The 18,511-nt window shown below is 41.3% G+C and overlaps 1 protein-coding gene and 1 long non-coding RNA gene across 2 annotated transcripts in view; one reads left to right on the top strand and one right to left on the bottom strand.

Annotated features, from left to right (window-relative positions):
• The window catches only part of OXCT1 (3-oxoacid CoA-transferase 1), an 84,173-nt gene extending 71,480 nt beyond the window's left edge, over window positions 1-12,693 (bottom strand). Inside the window, exons 1-3 of the mRNA XM_087759773.1 lie at window positions 12,427-12,693; window positions 9,699-9,807; window positions 8,200-8,290 (exon numbers count right to left, since the gene is read on the bottom strand). Of these exons, the coding sequence (XP_087615899.1) occupies window positions 8,200-8,290; window positions 9,699-9,807; window positions 12,427-12,510 (284 nt within the window). The 5' untranslated portion in view covers window positions 12,511-12,693. The remainder of the gene's footprint in view (window positions 1-8,199; window positions 8,291-9,698; window positions 9,808-12,426) is intronic.
• On the top strand, window positions 12,072-16,832 carry LOC148055562 (uncharacterized). The gene is made up of 5 exons (XR_015705241.1): window positions 12,072-12,498; window positions 13,080-13,186; window positions 14,039-14,113; window positions 15,171-15,349; window positions 16,101-16,832. It is a non-coding gene; the product is annotated as an uncharacterized LOC148055562 (long non-coding RNA).
• The last annotated feature ends 1,679 nt before the right edge of the window (window positions 16,833-18,511 follow it).

Genomic DNA, 18,511 nt, shown 5'->3' on the forward strand with positions numbered 1-18,511 from the left:
CCTCTCTCTCTCTCTGCCTTTGTAAAGACATTTATAGGTGTCTAAGAAAAGTGGGAGTAGTCAGGGCAGACTCGCTGCCCTTACTGGGAACACTGGAAACCACTAGTAAGCAGCATCAGTTAGCATGAGGGCTTCACTCTACATCTCTTAAAGAGAAGTCTTCCTCTGTACTTGTTCTTCAAGATTCTCCAGGACCTGCAGCGAATATTCCTGGGAGATCCCACCAAGATCAGAAGTCATTGGTTATGAAAGATTAACATGAATATTTGAGTTTTAGAGAATTAAAACATGTTGGCCAAAGAGGAGCTAACATGATGCCGTATCTGACCTTTCTCCTCTCATAATTTGGGGATTGGAAGGATGGGAGGGTAACTACATCACCCCTGAAGACTATGGAATGAGAAAGAAAAGCATATAGCAAGAATCCCGGGGCAAGGCTCCACCTCAGGCAGAAACTAGAGTTTCCTACAACTTCCTGTTGCTGCAAAAAAGCATATTTATGGTTGGTCCTACTCCTTAAGAACACTTTATGTAGACATTAGTCAGCTTCTGGAGATACACAAGCAGTCTCTCTAGGCATGCGGCAGGTCTGAGCGTTACATAACTATGCATGAAACTTGGTAACAGATGGACCTGTTCCAGAGCTAGAAATTTTCCTGGCAAGAGGCTAGGCCTGGGAGAGGGAAACAATTTCCTCTATCATTCTCCACCTAAAAGAGACTCCATCTCATCTGTTTTACTTTGTAACATCAGCTTTTCAGTCCTCGAAAGGATATGCTCCAAGTTACACGGAATTACGTCTCCTGATAGGTCCACACTTCCTAGGGAAGTCCAGATATGCTTCCCAACTAAAAGGAATGCATCAATCACTACCTCTTTGGCACCTCTTAGTAACACAGCCTTAAGCTTTCAGGATCACAGGGGTGCCCAACTATAGCATGAAACTTTACCAACATGAAAGAAGGTATGTGGCTGAAGATACCATCTGAGTTCTTAGTGATGCACATTCATAGGTCCACAAAAATCATCATAAAGTATAAACCTGGCAGCACCAGAAAGTGATCCTTTATAGCCTTTGTGCAGAAAATAAGTAGATGCCTACTACAGGGCATTTGCCAGAAGACACCAAACAAAAGTGCAGGTACACCAATAGTAAAATAAATGTGGACAATCACTCACATAACAGTTCTTGATCACTCATCTTCCCCAGTCATCCAGCTGGCTCGTAAGAGTGAGACTATGTCCCACAACAATCCCCCAAGCGTTACACTGGGAGATTACTAAGGAGCCAGCTCAGATGATATTCTCTTTTTCCTCCTTTTCTGTCTCCCACTTCCAGTAGGGCACACAGAATGAGGGCAAGATAAGGAATGGGAGTCAACTAACAGAGAGGAAAACAGATTCAGCTCACAGGAAGGTAAATTAGACAGAGGCATAATATTTATTTGCCCTATTGATTCTTCAGAGACTGTCTTCAGCCACCTTTTTTCTTTCCTTTTTCTGAGGACATTTTTCCATCTGTCCAAATGGGAACTGCTTAATGGAAAGCAGAAAAGAGAGGTAGAAGCTCTCTGAGGGAAGATGACAAAGAAAAGAGAAGGAGGACAGAAGTATGGATGCTGCCTTATGCTAAGGCAGTCCTGGCCAGGAGAAGGAAGACAGTGTGTCACACCTCCCAGAAACCACAGAAACTGTCTCCCCACGTTCACAGCCCACGGCAAAGGACGAAAGAAACAGCTCAGCAGCCTGGGACTTCTTCCACTTTGAGGGGAGAAAGAAGAAAGAAAAGAAGGGAGCCCACGGTTGCTGGGAATCACAAAGCCCTGTGTGCAAGTTGGCATGACTGAGCCTTAAACTCCCTCTGCTCCTTCTCTGCAGCATGTGACTGCACTCTTCTCCCTCTACTACTAAAGCCTTCTTAGGGGAACTCTGTCCTCTCTGCTCCGATAAATTCATCTCAGCTCCAGGCTCACAGCAAAATGGCAGTATTCCTCCTCCTCCACCATCCTCCTCCAAAAACAATGCTCCACCCCTGTAAGAATGAAGGGTGCAGGCATATAGGCAACGTCTATCAAAAGGTTGTGAAGGCAAATGGTTTTTGAAGAGGACAAGTACTGTACATTGCATGGTTATGTCAGCAGCAAGGTCTCCTCTTTCCATGTTCCTTTCTACAATGAAATGGCATATTGTGTTTATATTACAACAAATAAAAGAACTCTATTCAGAACTTTTAAAATTTACTATATTTTTCCTTCATGGTGAAGTTATATGGTATAGTCTTAATCCGATAAATATTTGAATTTCATCATGAATGCATCATACTTCAAGCCTCCTGGATGAAAAGCTAGGCTTAGCTTTTATTGTCACTTTTCTAAAACCAGGTTGACACAGTTCCTCAACCACACTGAGTTCTACACTTATTTTGTCTTCCTCATTTGTAATCACAACCAGAAAGTCATCTGCACAGCTGATTTCTCAACAGTTCCATCTAGTGCAAAGTTTAGTACAATTTGCCCTGCCAAAATTCTAAATAACCTCCATACTAAAATTAGCAAGATGACCTGGTCAGATTTTCAGGGATCTGCAGTTCACACAGTGTCATCAATCTAACCGCTGTAATAAAGTATCTGATTAGATTCTTTACAAAGAATGAAAATGATAAAAAAAAAAAGTAAGCTGCTTCAAATGATCAACTTAACACTGAAAATACCTTATATACCTTTCCTCGTGATTTTGGCAACTTGCCATGCACAGGATTTTACCTAACTCCACTCTTATCTCTCCACCAAGAGAGATAAGAGTCATTGGTGACCTTGTATTTCACTTCTGAAAGTATACTTAATTTGGGATGTTTAAAGAAGTTCTTATGCATACACAAAAATGACACACACAATGTAAGATACTCCAAGTATCACCTTAATCATATCTTTGTGGACATACATGCTTTCTTCCCAGTCCCTCATAGACTTTTTCACTTACATTTTAGCTCTCTGAATCAAGGGACTGTCAAATTCATGCCATTAAAACCACCTGACACCTTACACTATGTTAAAAAACTTCTCAACTTTCTGTGAATTCGGAATGCAACTTCCACCTGATGGTATTTTTGTATATATTAAAATACATTTTTAATATATATAAGTACTATAAATATAAATATACATAACATACATATATATGTATCTATAAGTAATAATAAGGATGGAATTAAGGCATGGGAGTTACATACGCAACAACAAACAGGGAGTCTGTGGCAAAGATGGCAGACACACTAACAGAAACATACAATTCAAAGCAACGACAGAAAAATGAGATAACCTTAAACTTTAAGATACATAACATTTATCAATCCTGCCTTAAATTAAAAATATTTAATTGCTAAGAACATAAAATACCTTTTGTGCTTTTGAATATGGGGTACAGTAAGTTTACTGTTGCATCTGATGCCATAGAGTAGTGTCTTATCTGGAGATTTAGCAACTGTAAACAGCCCATTAGGAAAACAAGGGTATTATGTTCAACAGAACTAAATAACAGTGCACTCAGGCATCATGACCAACAGTTCAAATGTTTATCTCAAAGCTATTTTCTCCTTACTAAGGCATAACATTCTAACATAAAAAGAACTTCTTCAAAAAGAGCAGAGAGGAGACTAAAGGTTCAAAAAGATGGTAATGCCTTTTAAGCAGACGGTCTGAATCTGTGATAATCTGACAGCATGCTGTCAATCTCCTTTTAGATGATCACCCAGGTGATTAGTAATTAAGATATTAACTGTGACTTCTCTATTTTTACTGTAAGTGAAACCCTACTGTTCAACACTATCGTATTCAAAAAGAATGCATATTTAAGTCTCAAAAGCAGACATAACTTAGAGGGAAGTAGCTCATTTGATACAACAGTCAGACCACATGTGCAGCTACGACAAGTAATGGATTTCATTATTACCAAGTACAAATTCAGCCTGTTGAGGTGGTAGAGAGAATGAAAGTGTTGATCTCAGAATGTGATTATACCCAAAATCAGTTATCCATTTCATTAAGCAAAATTAACTAAAAATAATGATTTGGTGCAAATTTCTTAAACCTTCATTTTAAATATTTGGCTGTGCTGACAAGAACATAGTTTTTGTTGTAACATAGATCCTGAAACAATAGGTCTGCTAGCATGTGTTAGGGAAGTCTTAGCATAAGCTGACCTGAAATGCCCAAGTCCACTGTAACCTGAAATTAGTGTGCACCAAGACACCACAAAGTCACAAGCAGATGAAAAAACAACGACATGCAAGAACGTACTGTATACTAATCACAACTGTGTCAGGAATTCACTGAATCAAGGTTTAAAATAACGACCTACTGATGTATGTGGAGTGAACCAAACAAACAATAATGCAGCAAAAATTTAATAAAATGGATTTTAGTAGCTTACTGAGACAGAATCCTCTAAATTTAAGGGCTTATAATAACATAGTGTAAAGAAATACCTAAAATATGAACAACATAAGCAAAACAATTTACAAGGGAAGATGTGAGAGGTTGTATTTTAGAAGCACACCCTCCCACCATGGTATCTTTCCCTATCTCCCTGGTTCACAAGCTCCAGTTTCCCCTGCAGCAAGTTGCGTAAATACCAGAGATACTGGATATTTGTACTGCTTCTCTTTCCAACACTTTGCCTTGTTTGGCTTGGCAAAGGAGTAACTACTCTTAAAGCTGTCGTTTCACTAGATAGCACACAGCATACACACTAGCATAATGCAGAGCAAAAGACAGTAAGTTTAGCAGTATGATGTTTCTGACTAGGGTGCCTAAGAACAGCCCATACATTACCGTACAACCTGTCCTTGGCAAGCCTTTCAAAGGCCAAAACAGGGACTTTACCTGCCAGTAACTACGTGATATGAACAAGGATTTGCAGGAGGAATCTCCTCCCTATTACACTGCAGTGCAGAACAGCAGGGTGTGAACTTGTGAACATCCTACTCCTTTAAAGTTGTTTCCAGACACTGGCAAGCATTTCTAGGCTTTGCTGAACCTTCTTTCCAGCTAAAAGGGTTGGTAAGAGCGCTTCAGGACTTCCTAATTACTGCTTTCTCCTAGAAGTGCTGTCTCCCTTGATGCTATTCTAGTTATGAACAGATAGCTCTACAACACATTTTGTGGTGCACGCATATTGAAAGACATGTGACTTAATCCATGTAGCTGCACTGTTCTCCAGAATAGGTTGTCTGTCTATGTACTTGGCTGCTTCCCTGGCTCCAATTTCAAGTTGCTTGCTAACCCCACTGCAGGATTAGAAAACCTAACCACAACCAATTACCTCTTGTTTGCTAGAAGAGCTGGAGAAGAGAAAGCAGCTGCAGTCAGGAAGATGAAACACAGCAGGGCATCAACTGCAGCCCAACAGTGCCAAAGCAAAACACACTGAATCCTGAGGCATCTTGGAAAGTGGCAAATTACTCATCCCACAAAGTACCTGACATCCTGAAATTACAGGAACAATTCACCCTTTGAATACTATTGCTGCAGGGTATATGATTGCTGTGCTACTTCAGTTTTCAAATCCATTTATTAGTATTGCAATACTTGATAATATCATTATACTTTTTGACATGGTATTAGAAGATGCTTAAATGGTATCAATCACTGTGATGAGGATTCTGACTTTATTAATGACAACATCTATGCTTTAACCTGGCTCCCAAACCCTACTGAACTATAGCGGGCTAAGTTCCATATAATAGCAATACAATAAAAACAATAGATGAGACTATATTTTATTATTAATTTAATTTCAAAATAAATGATACTGTTCAACGTGAGAGCAAAACCAGGATTTTTAGAAACTAGACTTTATGAAAAGCCTAGATGCCCTTGGGCATTTTCAAATTATTACACTGTTCTGTGAGGAGCTTACCAGACTTCCATGAATGTTCATGGAAAACTAGTTTCAAGAAAAAAGAAATTAAATTTTGCTTTCCTGCCAGCAACCAAACATTTTACAGTAATCACTCCAGCCTCAAAGTCCTAAGAATTTTCAGGACAGCTAGCATTATTTCAAGCAAAATTAATTCTAACCTATAACACCACCAACTATATGCAGAATACAATACGAAATGTCGTCTTCTCCATTCTATTGCACAATGCTTCTCTTTTCACTTTTCCTTACATTCAAACCCTCACCTCCCTCCCACAAGCATCTGTGCAATCTCTATCTGCATATATGTGTCATTCAGAAATAAGAGTATGAGGAAAGTGAAGGATCTCTACTCTAAGTGCTTGATCTTTCCACTCAAAATTATTTCTGTCTCTTTCTCCTTTTTATCATCCAGCAGAAATTGTTTCCCACAAGAGTCTAAGGAACTTGAGTTTGACTGTGTATGTGTCAAATACCAATACAAATCGTTTCTGTTATGCAATGAATGTGCAATGGCAAGCATGAAGCACAGAAGAAAAACTGAAGATCAACATATTGTAAACTTCAGTCTCAGAAGCTTGGACTATATGTGTGTGTGTATATAGATAGATATGTATAAAAACTAAATCTGTGGGTTTTGAATGGTATTCTGGTTTAAACTTATGTTAAATACAGTCAGGTTAAAAACTAAACAGACTGTGATACAGATCTATGGACAAAGTATATGGGAGATGTAATGATGCAGCTGAAAACAGCACAAAGCATTATTAGATAAATCCCACCTAATTCATTTCTTTGGCAAGGCTGGAGGAATTGAAGGATCAAGGTTTGACATCCATTTTCATTTTGTATGAACAACAAAGTTCTTTATACCCCAACAACCTTTCTGGCTCACATAAACTTCTCTCTCTTTTATTCTAACATAGACACAGAAGTAAACAGTTTCGCAGTGATTTTTTTTCCCCTTACAGCTCTTGTTCTATAATTGGATAAAGGCTGAGCTTCTACAGAACAGATGAGAGACTTCCAACCCAAGGAAAGGGCTCATACTTGCAAGCATTAATGAAGTTCAATGAAAACAATACAAAATTCTCATCACAAATGCAGCATTCAAAAGTTCACAGAAAATGTAATAACACAGATATTACCATTTGCTGAAAGTAAGCAACATTCCAAAAAATAAAAAAAAAAAAACAAAAAAAAAACCACGAACTAAATAGAAAGAATGCTCACAAACTATCTCCCTTACCAACTGGGGCATGTAACCCCAGTACATCTAGCTGTGAGAAGGCTCTTATTTCCCAAGACAATAAAGTTTAGGATGAGCTCCCTAATCAAAGAAAATTTGCTAAAGAAAGCACAATGCCATTAGGAGACATCAGTCTTCCAATATTCTTTACATCTACAATTAACTAAATTACACTGGAATTATTATGTTGCTGAAGGTGACATTTAATAGGGTAAGTCACTGAACCAAGGTCAGGGCCACCTGCAGATGCTAGTTATCCAACAATACTGCAAGAACAGAATATCAGTCTTATTGACCAGGCTGATTTCAAATACAAGTCATTATATTCTGTATATCAATATTTTTATTTAATTTCATTTCTATTTTATCAATGCATTTCAACAGAAGTGGCTGTAGTTATTTCTCTATATGAAGATCGTTAGGTATTTGTAGAGTCTACTACAATGAACAGCTTGTGTAAAGATCAGCCCTAATGAGAAGCTGAGAAATTATATGTAAAAGAATTATACTCACTGTCAACCCCACATGAATTTCTTAATGGAAAAACATTTAAAAAAATAAATCAAAAATTCCAAGACCCATTGAAGAGGCTCCCCATTCTTTCCTCATAAATATTCTCCACTGTTGTGTTGTTTGGGGTTTTTTTCAAGTAACAGAATTACAATAAGAAGGTAGTTAAAAAAAAAACCAACCTATTTAGAACTTCACACACACCAAAAAAAAAAAAATCACTGATATTACATTTAAAGCATCTAAGTCAGAATCTTCAGTTACAGTAAACCAGTTAAATGTATATAAATATACATAGCTGCAACTGTCTACAGCAGTGACAACTGACCCCTGACAAAGCTGAGTGTACATACACTACTATACTTCCTGGGCTTATTCCAAAAATAACACTTTCAAACAAAGCTGTGTGGTTAACATGAAAATTCTTATGATGAAAAGTAAGACTTTTTCATACACATCAGCATTTTCACACGAACGGAATATTTAGTTTGTACTTATTAAACCACAGACATATGAATACCTACCCTGCATTATTACTGACTGCTGTTATTCCCTTTACTCCAGTCTTCAGTAAACCGCCAATGAGGTTTTCAGGAATCCCACACAATCCAAAACCTACATAAAATAAAAGAAAATTGAATATGTAACAAGTGTTTGAAAAAACACAGATTAATCAGAAGTCTAAGAATGTACACTGTTTAATTAAAAATCTTTTCTGACTAGAACAAGCTCCTTAGTTGACTAAATAAACCAACACTTCCGGAAAGAGCTGCACCCTAGTACTGGAATCTCCCAGTCACTAGGTGCTTCCCAGTTTGGATGAAAGCCATTTAACCATCAGAGGTCTGCACACACACAAATGGCCTTTCGAGAAGGGCTCCAGGACCTTGGCTCTTCTGACGCATGCCCTAACCACCGTATTCATTATTCCTCCTTCTGTTTCTACCCAACTAACCTTCAGTTCTTTGCTGCACATAACAATGTCAAACAGGAGGAATGAGGAGTTCTCCCATACAGCTTAGCCTATAATTAGGTGATAAAAATCTGGCAATCTTAACGCTCTCAGGAAGATGTGTAACTGGAAGGGCCCAGATCTCCACCCAGGCTGAAGTGCCTCACACTCCTACATACTATGCAAGAACCCAGTATGCCTAAAATGAAATACCATGCCACGTACATTTGAGGCACCTAGGTCTTAGACCAGACTCCAACACTACAACTACTATCATTTCCTTCCCAACCAGTGAGCCTCAGATCTGCTCTTGTTCCAGCAACAATAAAGAATACAATAATTCTTCCTAGAAGGCATTTTGCCCCATTACCATCTCCAGTGAGGTTTCCCATGTTTTACAACATTACTTTCATTACTTCTTCAATACTAAAAATCACTTATAACCTACCAAATAGAGAGATCACTTTTCTTTCAGTGGCTTGAACAGCATGAAATTGTGGAAATCATCTAGAATATTCAAAAGCTCAAGTCACGGTGAAAGTCAGTATGACACAACTTCTTGACTCTTCTGGAAATGCTACACATAACCATTTGGTGTAATGTAGATAAGCATTATCTCCACTTCCTACAGCCAGAAACAGGTTAGGTGATTTGTTCAAGGTCACAGAGACTCAGCAACTAGGCAGCTACAGAATACCAAGAACGCTACCACAAAAATAATCAAACCAAATTCTATTTCTTCACCACCTGAAGTAATGATGCTAACTTGAAAAAGCCCAAGTTGACTTTCTGCATTCAAACTACTAAAAGTGAAGTCTAACACTTCACTAGTGGGGAAAAAAACTAATGATTTTTCTGAGGCTTTTTCCCCTCTCCTAAGAAACAAACTGGGATTTTCTCACTGAAAGAGTCTGCCCCTCATTAGCAGAGTAGGATATCACTTGTTTAAAATACCCATAAAAGTATATGGATTCTCAAACTAGTTAATATTGAAAGAAACATGGTAAAATGGTAAAAAGTAGCTCCTTAATAGAACATGTGATTGCATCCATAAAGAATTTAAATATTTACCACCAACAAGTATAGTTGCCCCATTGGGTATATCTTTTACAGCTTCAACAGGATCAGTATAAAATTTGGTGTTGCGATGACAGCTGGTAGAAAAAGAACATCCACAAATCTGGAACAACATTAAAAGAAATAAGTGAATGAATAAAAAGCATTATATAGTAGCTTTATAATGATGACCATCCCTCTGGCTAGATACGGGGGAGAATATTTAAAAAAAGATGTTGCTACTGTAAACACTAAACATTGGGCTGGGGGGAAGGGTTCAGGTCTCCAAAACAAGGACTCTATTGTCTCTGTATCTCCCACATCACCGATATTTTACGACATTCATATGTATTATGAAGGCTTTAGGCTTAATATGAGGTGCATCAATTTGACAATATCCAAACAGATCTTAAATTTCTGAATTCCATCCTAAACTGCTGACAAATTGTGACTTATTGTGACCAGATTCACAAATGCAATTCCTCAGAGTGAGTTAGAGCAACCCAAAGACCGCTCCAACCTATATATTGTTACTTCTAGCTTCAAAGATATCCACACAATAAACATAACCAGAAATCGCTGAAGCAGAAAGCCAAACCCACCACAAAATTTGAGTGGAGGCCAAGGAACAATATGAAGTACAATGCTGTGCTGGCAAAATAGTAAGCAGGGACTCCCTTCAACAGAGTGAACCTTCCCCCAGCTGCCTAATGCAGCCTTAGGGCTCTTTGTGTTCTTGAAGAACAGCCCAGAATCAGGCAGACTCCAACAAACTGATGAAACAGGGAGGGCAAGAGGGAAATCAATACAAATCCCACCCCCAAAACGAGACTTCACAGTGCAAAGCCAATACACAGTAACCGTCATAACTCATTATACCTACACACGTTTTAAAGACAATAGCCTCATTCTTCCCTGAAGAGTTGCTTTAAGATCCAGTTACAACCCAGGCAGTAATTTTTGGCTCAGTTTCAAGATTACAGAAACTGCCTTCTTTATAAAATTAAAGCTGCAAGAGTTTATACTGAATATTAACAAAACCTTTCTGAATGGAGGCTTATCTCCTTCCCAGTGGGAACATCGATGTTCCTCTGCTTTGATGGTCTCAAAAAGAAACCAAAAACAAATCAGTACGTGGGTCATAAGGAACAGTGCCAGGTGAGAAACAGTGAAAGACCCTTCCCCATGCTCAATTATACCATGACTATTTCTTTCAGGAACAGTGTCTCTTCTGGTCGCATTTGGTAGGCAAGTGACAAAATGCTGGCAGCCTCAGGAGTCCTGGTTCAACAGGGCTGCAAGCAGGCATGAGGGCCAGGGCTGGAGGGAGGCCAAGCCACTGCTGAGGCCCTGCACCCACACACAGGAAAATATTTTGAGGAGACCACGTGGTACCTTTTCTTTAATCTTCCCAACTGCCTGTAACAGTGGGGAACAACAGAGCAGCATGTGTTACATATGCATGCATTCCCAGATTGGATGTCTCTAACGAGGGTATATACCTTTTGTATAGACAAAATACGTTCTTTTCAGTCCCTTTCCCACCCACTCTGATGTCTGAGAGCAATGGGCTTTCAGGGAGCAGAGGTGCCAGGCATCACCCACCCTCCCCTGTACACCAGGGCACGAAGCTAACACCTCAGGAGCTGGCTGCAATTCTGGCAGCCCAGGTTTAAGAGAGAAGTAACATGGGGACAGATGAGCTCCCAGAATTTTCTGGAAGAAGTAAATGGAAGTACATTTTCTGGAAGAAGTAAATGGAAGTAAATTTTCTGGAAGAATTAAATGGAAGTAAATTTTCTGGAAGAGGAAAATATAACTTAGCAAAACAAAGACTGAAAGAGCTATGATTATTTGTCCATAAAGACACCAGGAAGAGTAAACACGGGCATGAGAAGGAGAGTAGATGAGCTGTTTCAACTAAAATAAAATAAGAAAAGCCACAGAAGCAATTCTGGCTGAAGAGACAGAAAATTAGCTTGGCTATGGTTACACGTGGGCTGGAAACCATTACATTAGTGATGTTTGACAGAAGCTTCCCCCAGGAAGACCAAAGCAAGCAAGCGCGCTAGCTGCACAGCTGAACTCCGCACGTTTATGACTGGCAATGCACGGCGGGGCTGCCAGGGAGCTGCGCTCACCGACCCGGCCTCCCCTGCCTACACCTGCAGCCTACCTCTAGGAAGGGCCGACGCGGCGGGAGCAAGAGCGAAATGCACAGTAACACACAGCAATTGTGCTGCGATTTCAAATGCAGGGGGAATAAAACGAATTAAACCTCAAAGCCAAAGCTCCAGGCCGGTCCCCCAACCAGCCGCCGGGGCCAGGCCTGCCCCGGGGCCGCGCTCTGCCCTCCTCCCCGCCGCCCGCCTCCCGCAGCGCCCGCGGGCCTCCTTCGGGCCAAAACCCTCACGTCGAGAGGAAAAAGGACCAAGACAAAGCCCATCACTTCCCCGCCGGCGCGGGCAGCGGGGCGGCTGCGGGCCCCCGGGTTACCGGCCGCCCGGCCCCCCAGCCCGCCGGAGCCATCGACCCCCGGCGGAGGCGGCCCCGAGCTCGGTCCCGTACCCCGCCAAGGTCACCGCCGCCCGAGCGGGAGCGGCGGCGAAGGCCCGGCGATCAGGGGGACGCGGAGGGGTGGCGGGCGGCCGGCGGGGCCGGCCGCTGTGGGGGAGCGCAGCCGAGCGGCGGTCCGGGGGGCCTGGCCGCCCCCGCCGCCTCGCCTCGCCTCGCCTCGCCTCACCTCAGCCCCAGCGCCCCACGCCCGCGTGGCGGGAAGGAGGATGCGGCGACCGAGCGGCGGCAGGAGGAATTTGTACGCCGCCATCTTCGCGCTGCGCGGTTCTCGGGGAGGGGAGCGGAGGGGCGGCGGGCTGGGCCGAGGCGGCGGCTGCTGCTGTCCAACGCCGGGAGAGGAGAGCGGCAGCGGGCGGGACGGCGGATGCCGCGGGCGGAGGGAGGGTGAGGGGCTCGGCCCTGACGCCCACTGACGTCGGGTGCGCCTGAGGCGGGGCCGCCGGAGGGACGGGAGGCCGCCGGCTGAGGGGAGCCAGCAGCCCGCGGAGCCGCAGCGGCTGCCGGCTCCCCTCAGCCGGCGGCCTCGGGAGAGCTGTCCAGCCGTCCTGCGGCTGCCGAGCCCAGGGAGCCCGGCCCGGGCGCTGTTCCTCGGGGGGGCCGGGGGCAGGGCCGGGCACGGGGAGCAGCCCCCACTCCTGGAGCCTCGGGGAGCAGAAGCAGCCCCTCCAAGGGCTATAGCTCACCGATACCCCCGCCCCAGGGTTTTTTTGTCCTTAAAAACCCCCAGGTGGATAAACCCATCAATCTCACAGTCACTTTAGTTGTAAAGGGGGGGGGGGGGTTGCCTGTTTTCCTTCTGACACTCCACTGCTTCCACAGATGGACAACGCAGATGCGCCATCGCAGATGTCTCCCTGTGAAGTTAAGGTGGCTTAAATTTCTGTCCTATCACTTTGTGACCGAGGACTAACATCACGAGAATGAACGTAAGGACAGAGGCTTTGAATGGTTAACTTTCCAATGCGTAGCTCTCGGGGTGAGCCAGGCTCCAGTAAGCACATGGTCTCTACAGGGCACTTGGATGCTATGTTTGGGTGGGAAAATGTTACTAGAATAGATGTATACTTGTCTGAGCAGCCATGTGATGTGCACTGCTGGCATTTCTGCTGCTGCAAGAAGGAAAATTCAAAGCGTGCCTCCACCATTATTTACACTTTCTAAAAATATCCCAGATGATCAGTGCATGCCCTAACAATGCCTGATGGAACAGAAGGATTCACAGAAAAATGTGAGAAGCTGTTTAGATGCAGGAAAAGAGAAATTCCCCTCACGCACATGACAGGAGGTCACACTTCTTGCAGGTCACGCTGCTCCTTGTCTTGTTTCCAGGCTGTCTCCAGCGCAGCTGCCAGCCTCACTGTTCTTAGCCATTGCGGTATGAACAAGCAGCAGGATAATTTACAACGAGGAAACCAAGGTTTTAAGACCGTGCTGCCAGTCTCCAAAGTGTTTGTGGACACCCAGTCCATTTTATTCAGAGTACTGGTCCAGCCTTGTAGGTCCAGGTCTGCGGCCCCTGCCATGGCACTCTCTTACGCATTTTAAAACGTGGTGGTACCTGTAGTTACAGTTCACATAACAAACCTTGCAGATGCCAGTGAAGCGTGGTGGAGACACCTTCACTGTTGGGAAGGTTTTTGATTTTTTTTTTTTTTTTTCTAGATACCTTATTTAGCTAGTCAGTTAAGTCTAGAACAGTTCCAGGTGTAAAAAGCTACAAATTACCAGGGCTTAGTGAAATGAAAAACAAAATAACAGCACAGCTTGTATTCTTCCAGGGCCAAGCATCAGCAGAAAAGTTTTACAGGACTGGATTTCTGAACCTCGGTTCTACCTAAATTTCATATAGACAGGTAAATTCCTTATGTCACGTTTTCCTTCATGAAAAAAATTTCTCTAAGCATTGAAAAACTTACCTAAAAGAAGTTTATTCTCTTCAGTTCAATAAATATCTTCCTTTAAATGAACAGTGGGCATTCTCAAACTTACCAAAGTGTTCACTCTTGACTACTTGTTACAAACCCAGCTAGCGTTTCTTTTGCATGGGGTTTGGAGTATTTGGGACTCCAGCAGCATTCTTCCTTGCAGGCTGGAGGAAGGGAGCTAACTGCATGCAGTAGGTATAGTGCATAGTATTAATAGCTCCTTGGAACACCTATTATGCAAAGCTGGCAATTCTACTTATATAAATTACAGTTTCTGAACTAAGAAATTAGGGGGATATAACTTTTCCTTATCAGGTGCTATGGATTATCTAAAACCAAAATTATTTTTAAAAATTGTGCAAAGTCCACATGCTTTGGACTGCAAGCCTCTTATTGTGGCTTAGAAAAGCTCCAAACATAATTGAATGAGTAGGTGAAAGAATTTGTGCTGGAGTAGTTTATAAAGGATAGTAGATCATCTACTTTGTCTTAATTTTTAAGATGTCTTAAAGCTCTTCACACAAACAAGTCTCTCAAATGATCAAGAATATCTTTTACCTGATCTTATTTTGTTCATTGAAGTAAACCACATAACAGTGGTAGCAAGCAAGTCAAACACTTTTCAAGTTCAACAGCATTTACAAATGAGTAGTGGGAGAGTTTTGAGCCCTTGAGGCCAAAAACAAGTCAGCAGGTAGGCATTCTGGAGCTACCACAGGTTAATCATTGTATACATGGTATAACACCAGCTTACTTACAGTACTACCAAGCATAATAAGATGTCAAAGCCAGCACTCCAATACAGTGAAATACTTCCCAAAGAAGCCACCAAAGAGTTAGCAGATAGGCAGGCTATTTTTACATGCGTGATTTACCTGTACAGGGGGAAGAACCAGAACTCTGAGATGAACAACTTTCTTTCTAGACAAATTTCTTAAAATTTGTTTATACTTCACCCAGATTTTAGCTAACTAAAATTTAGCAGTTTACCTTTCTTTCAGATCCATTGGAATGTGGCACAAAAATTCACTTATTGAGGCACGAAAATCACATATGGAGCCCCACAGAAGGGAAAGTTCACTAAACTATGCAGCAACTGGAACACACAGAGAACAGCTAAACTTACTTCCAACACGTTAATAGGTCCCAGTTCTGAAACAAGAGGTTGGTGTTTAAGTACTTTTGAGTATTACTCAAAATACTAAAGTATTTTTTATATTAGACATTTAAAAGCACTTAAAACTCATCTTTGGATAAAGTGGAATGAACCTGATTCCCTTGATAAGAGATGGAAAGTCAAAGAAAATTGAAAGATTATTTCATAGCATCTACGTCTTCCTGCAAGAATGCAGTACTACGGGGAAAACAAATAAAGGAAGGATATAAAACTTACGATACAGACCTAAAGGCATTAGGTAATTATAAATATATTCCAGCTGAGAATATAAAAATAATTACAAGCTCCTGTGCAATACATTCAACAATTTTAAGATCAACTCATACTGTTTACAGGAAATACATTTAACTAGGGGAAGACAAGCGGGCTGACACCTGCATCACCAATGATTACACTAGTAAGCCATGTGAACTTAAATATTCAACTCATTAACAAGGTTCAGGTGAAAGGAAGGTCATTACAAAGAAAAATGGGCATTTACAGGTCTAGTGAAAACTACACGTTAAAAATCAGCAGGGATTTGGCAAATGAAAGTTCACATATAATTAAACATAAATACCAAAGGCAAAATTAAATTGGAAAACAAGCAAACAAAAAAACAGAACGATATCTTCTAGACAGTTATGCAAATGTAAAGCAAATGAGAGAATCACAGAGCCAAGATTTTTAAAGGAAGCAACCTGTGGAGCTGTAGAGGAATCCCTTTGCCAACTAACTGGAAACATTTTCTCTTCATAGTCTTAAGCTTAAGATCAAAGAGGATACCAAAGTATGAAAGGATCCTGAAGCTACATAATAAGGAAGAATCAACAACTCTTTGGCAAGAGCAGTTCTTTATCCCTGAAGGACCTCTTCAGCAGACAACAGAAAGTCAACAAATATTTTTGTTACAATGAATATCATAGTAGAATGTAGGAGCTCACCTAATTAAGAAAATTAAAAAAAAAAAATTGGATGGGAAGGTCCATATTGTGAAAAACAGTCTGGGGGGATTTTTTATTTGTTTGTTTCATACTAGCCCAGTTTCTGTTATAGCAGTCTCATATTTTAGGCAGGATGCCCTACTTTCATATAAATGATACAGAAGTTTCTATATCATGTCAGACTATCATATCATTATTACAAGCTAAAATAAGCAACTATGCAGAACTTTTTAGAAGCCACTGAACATTTTATACTTGGTCAAAACTGGAGAATTAAAGTTGTCACAGCAGGTTACTCACTTATTAACCTTGACAGCACTGAGAAACAGCCACCGAAATATCAGCAGTTAAATCAACAGTTAAATAGTTAATTCAATTTGGTAGTCTTAAAAATACAAAACATCAAACTTTCTGACCACTGCAAATGCTGTGCCTCAATTCAAAACCACAGTACTTACAAGGTGTAATTATACAGTACTTAAAATTAAGGTGTCATTTTTGTTTAAATAGAACCACAAAGTCTGTTACTCAGCATGATCCTTGGCACTTCTATTCACGTTCATATATTGCATGTTTAGTAACTGTCATCAACACTGCCTAAATTAGTAAAGTGTAATAACCTTCAACAGTGACAGTCAGTATGTCTACTGGTTCTGGATAAAGGATAAGTGACTTATCATTCCTTTACAGCAGGAGTGAGGAAAAGCCAAAATGCCTATTCAGCAGATATTTGCAGGCATCAGCTGCACAAGTTCCATATGCTTGTCTATTGATATTTATGGAGGCTGGTTTAAATTCTTATTCAGAAAACCCTACTAATCTCTTACTCCTCATTTGTGCCAGGAGTTTTTTGCTGCAAGAATGCAATAGAACAGGAAAGTCCTTTTTTTTTCTCCCCGCTGGCCAAGTTGAAAGAATGGGGTTATTTTACACTCCACACCAACAGTGGTGTAAAAGAGTAAAGGTAAACATAACAAAAGGGGCTACAGAAACAATAAACTGTAAAGAGGAATCTTGAGCAGCTGTCACACTGCAAGTCAGTTCATGTTTGGTAGCACTACTGTAACAGGCTTTTCCGGATTCTGCAATGCAACGTTACATTAATAAGCTGCACGGGGTACTTTCAAACAAACCTCATCAGCAACAGAATGTACTTTAAACTCAGAACCTCGGAGGACTTTGTAAAACTGCTAGTGAAGAAATCTTTTTCCTTGTATTTGATACACAACTTGGAAAAACACATACAGAGCCTTAAGATGATAACGCAGAACTTTGTTTGCAGACGTTGTACACAGTAAACAGACCACACCCCCCACCCCACCCCACCCTGCACCTCACTGCGGCTAGTGCCGTACAGTAAGACGACAGGACGGCCGCCAGCATTGGAAATCAAGAAAAGCAACACCTGCCTGGTCTGCAAGTTTCGCCTGTAACTCATTTCCTCTTTGAAACTTGGAGCTTGCCATCCATTTCACAGGTGTGGAGCATAATTGGCAAGCACCATTTCTTGGCTAGAAGAGTCTAGCATGCAAACTCACACATGCAATCCAAGCCCTTGCAATTATTTTATCACCCACTGACTAGGGAGCCAGTTCCCTGTGTGCCCTGACAAAACCAAGTGCCAATCCATTCTCGTCTGAATTGTTTTGCCTAATTCTTCTAGTCCATCCAGCTGCTGAAGGAACAGCTGTCTGGAGTTCAGCATGGCTTCCCCCCTACAGTGGGCAGCTCACCAATGGCTTGGTTAATATTCTCAATGGTCCAAAACTTACACATCTAATAGGGAAAGCAGACAGTCATTTCCTGTGACATTTCATTTCTCAGTCGCAATCAAATGAACAGAAGAATTAGTAAGGAAGGTAACTTAACTTTCACACAGGATATATGGCAAAAACTGTAACTTTTGTTGTTAAACTTTTTATAAGGTGATTTAATATGAATGCCTGCCATTCACTCGTCCATCTTTTTAAAAGGCCTTTTAGAACCAGTTAGTCTTAGAATGTCATGTTTTCCCTCATCTATCCTCCAGTTTTGGTAAAGTATATCTGTCTGATTTTAAACCTGGTTCTACAAATACACACCCAAAAGGAGCTTGAAGCTGGCTAAGCCGAAGCAGCAGGTTCCTTGCATTTACAAGGACACAGCTGCTTGTTGCAAAGCTCTCGGGCCTCTGGCTCTCAATTTCAGCAGCACCAAACATCTCGCCAAAGATCCGGATGGTTTGTT

Source organism: Nipponia nippon, unplaced genomic scaffold (genome assembly GCF_047370975.1).
Source record: "Nipponia nippon isolate SJK-2023a ecotype South Korea unplaced genomic scaffold, ASM4737097v1 scaffold_20, whole genome shotgun sequence".
Taxonomy (NCBI): Eukaryota; Metazoa; Chordata; class Aves; order Pelecaniformes; family Threskiornithidae; genus Nipponia; species Nipponia nippon.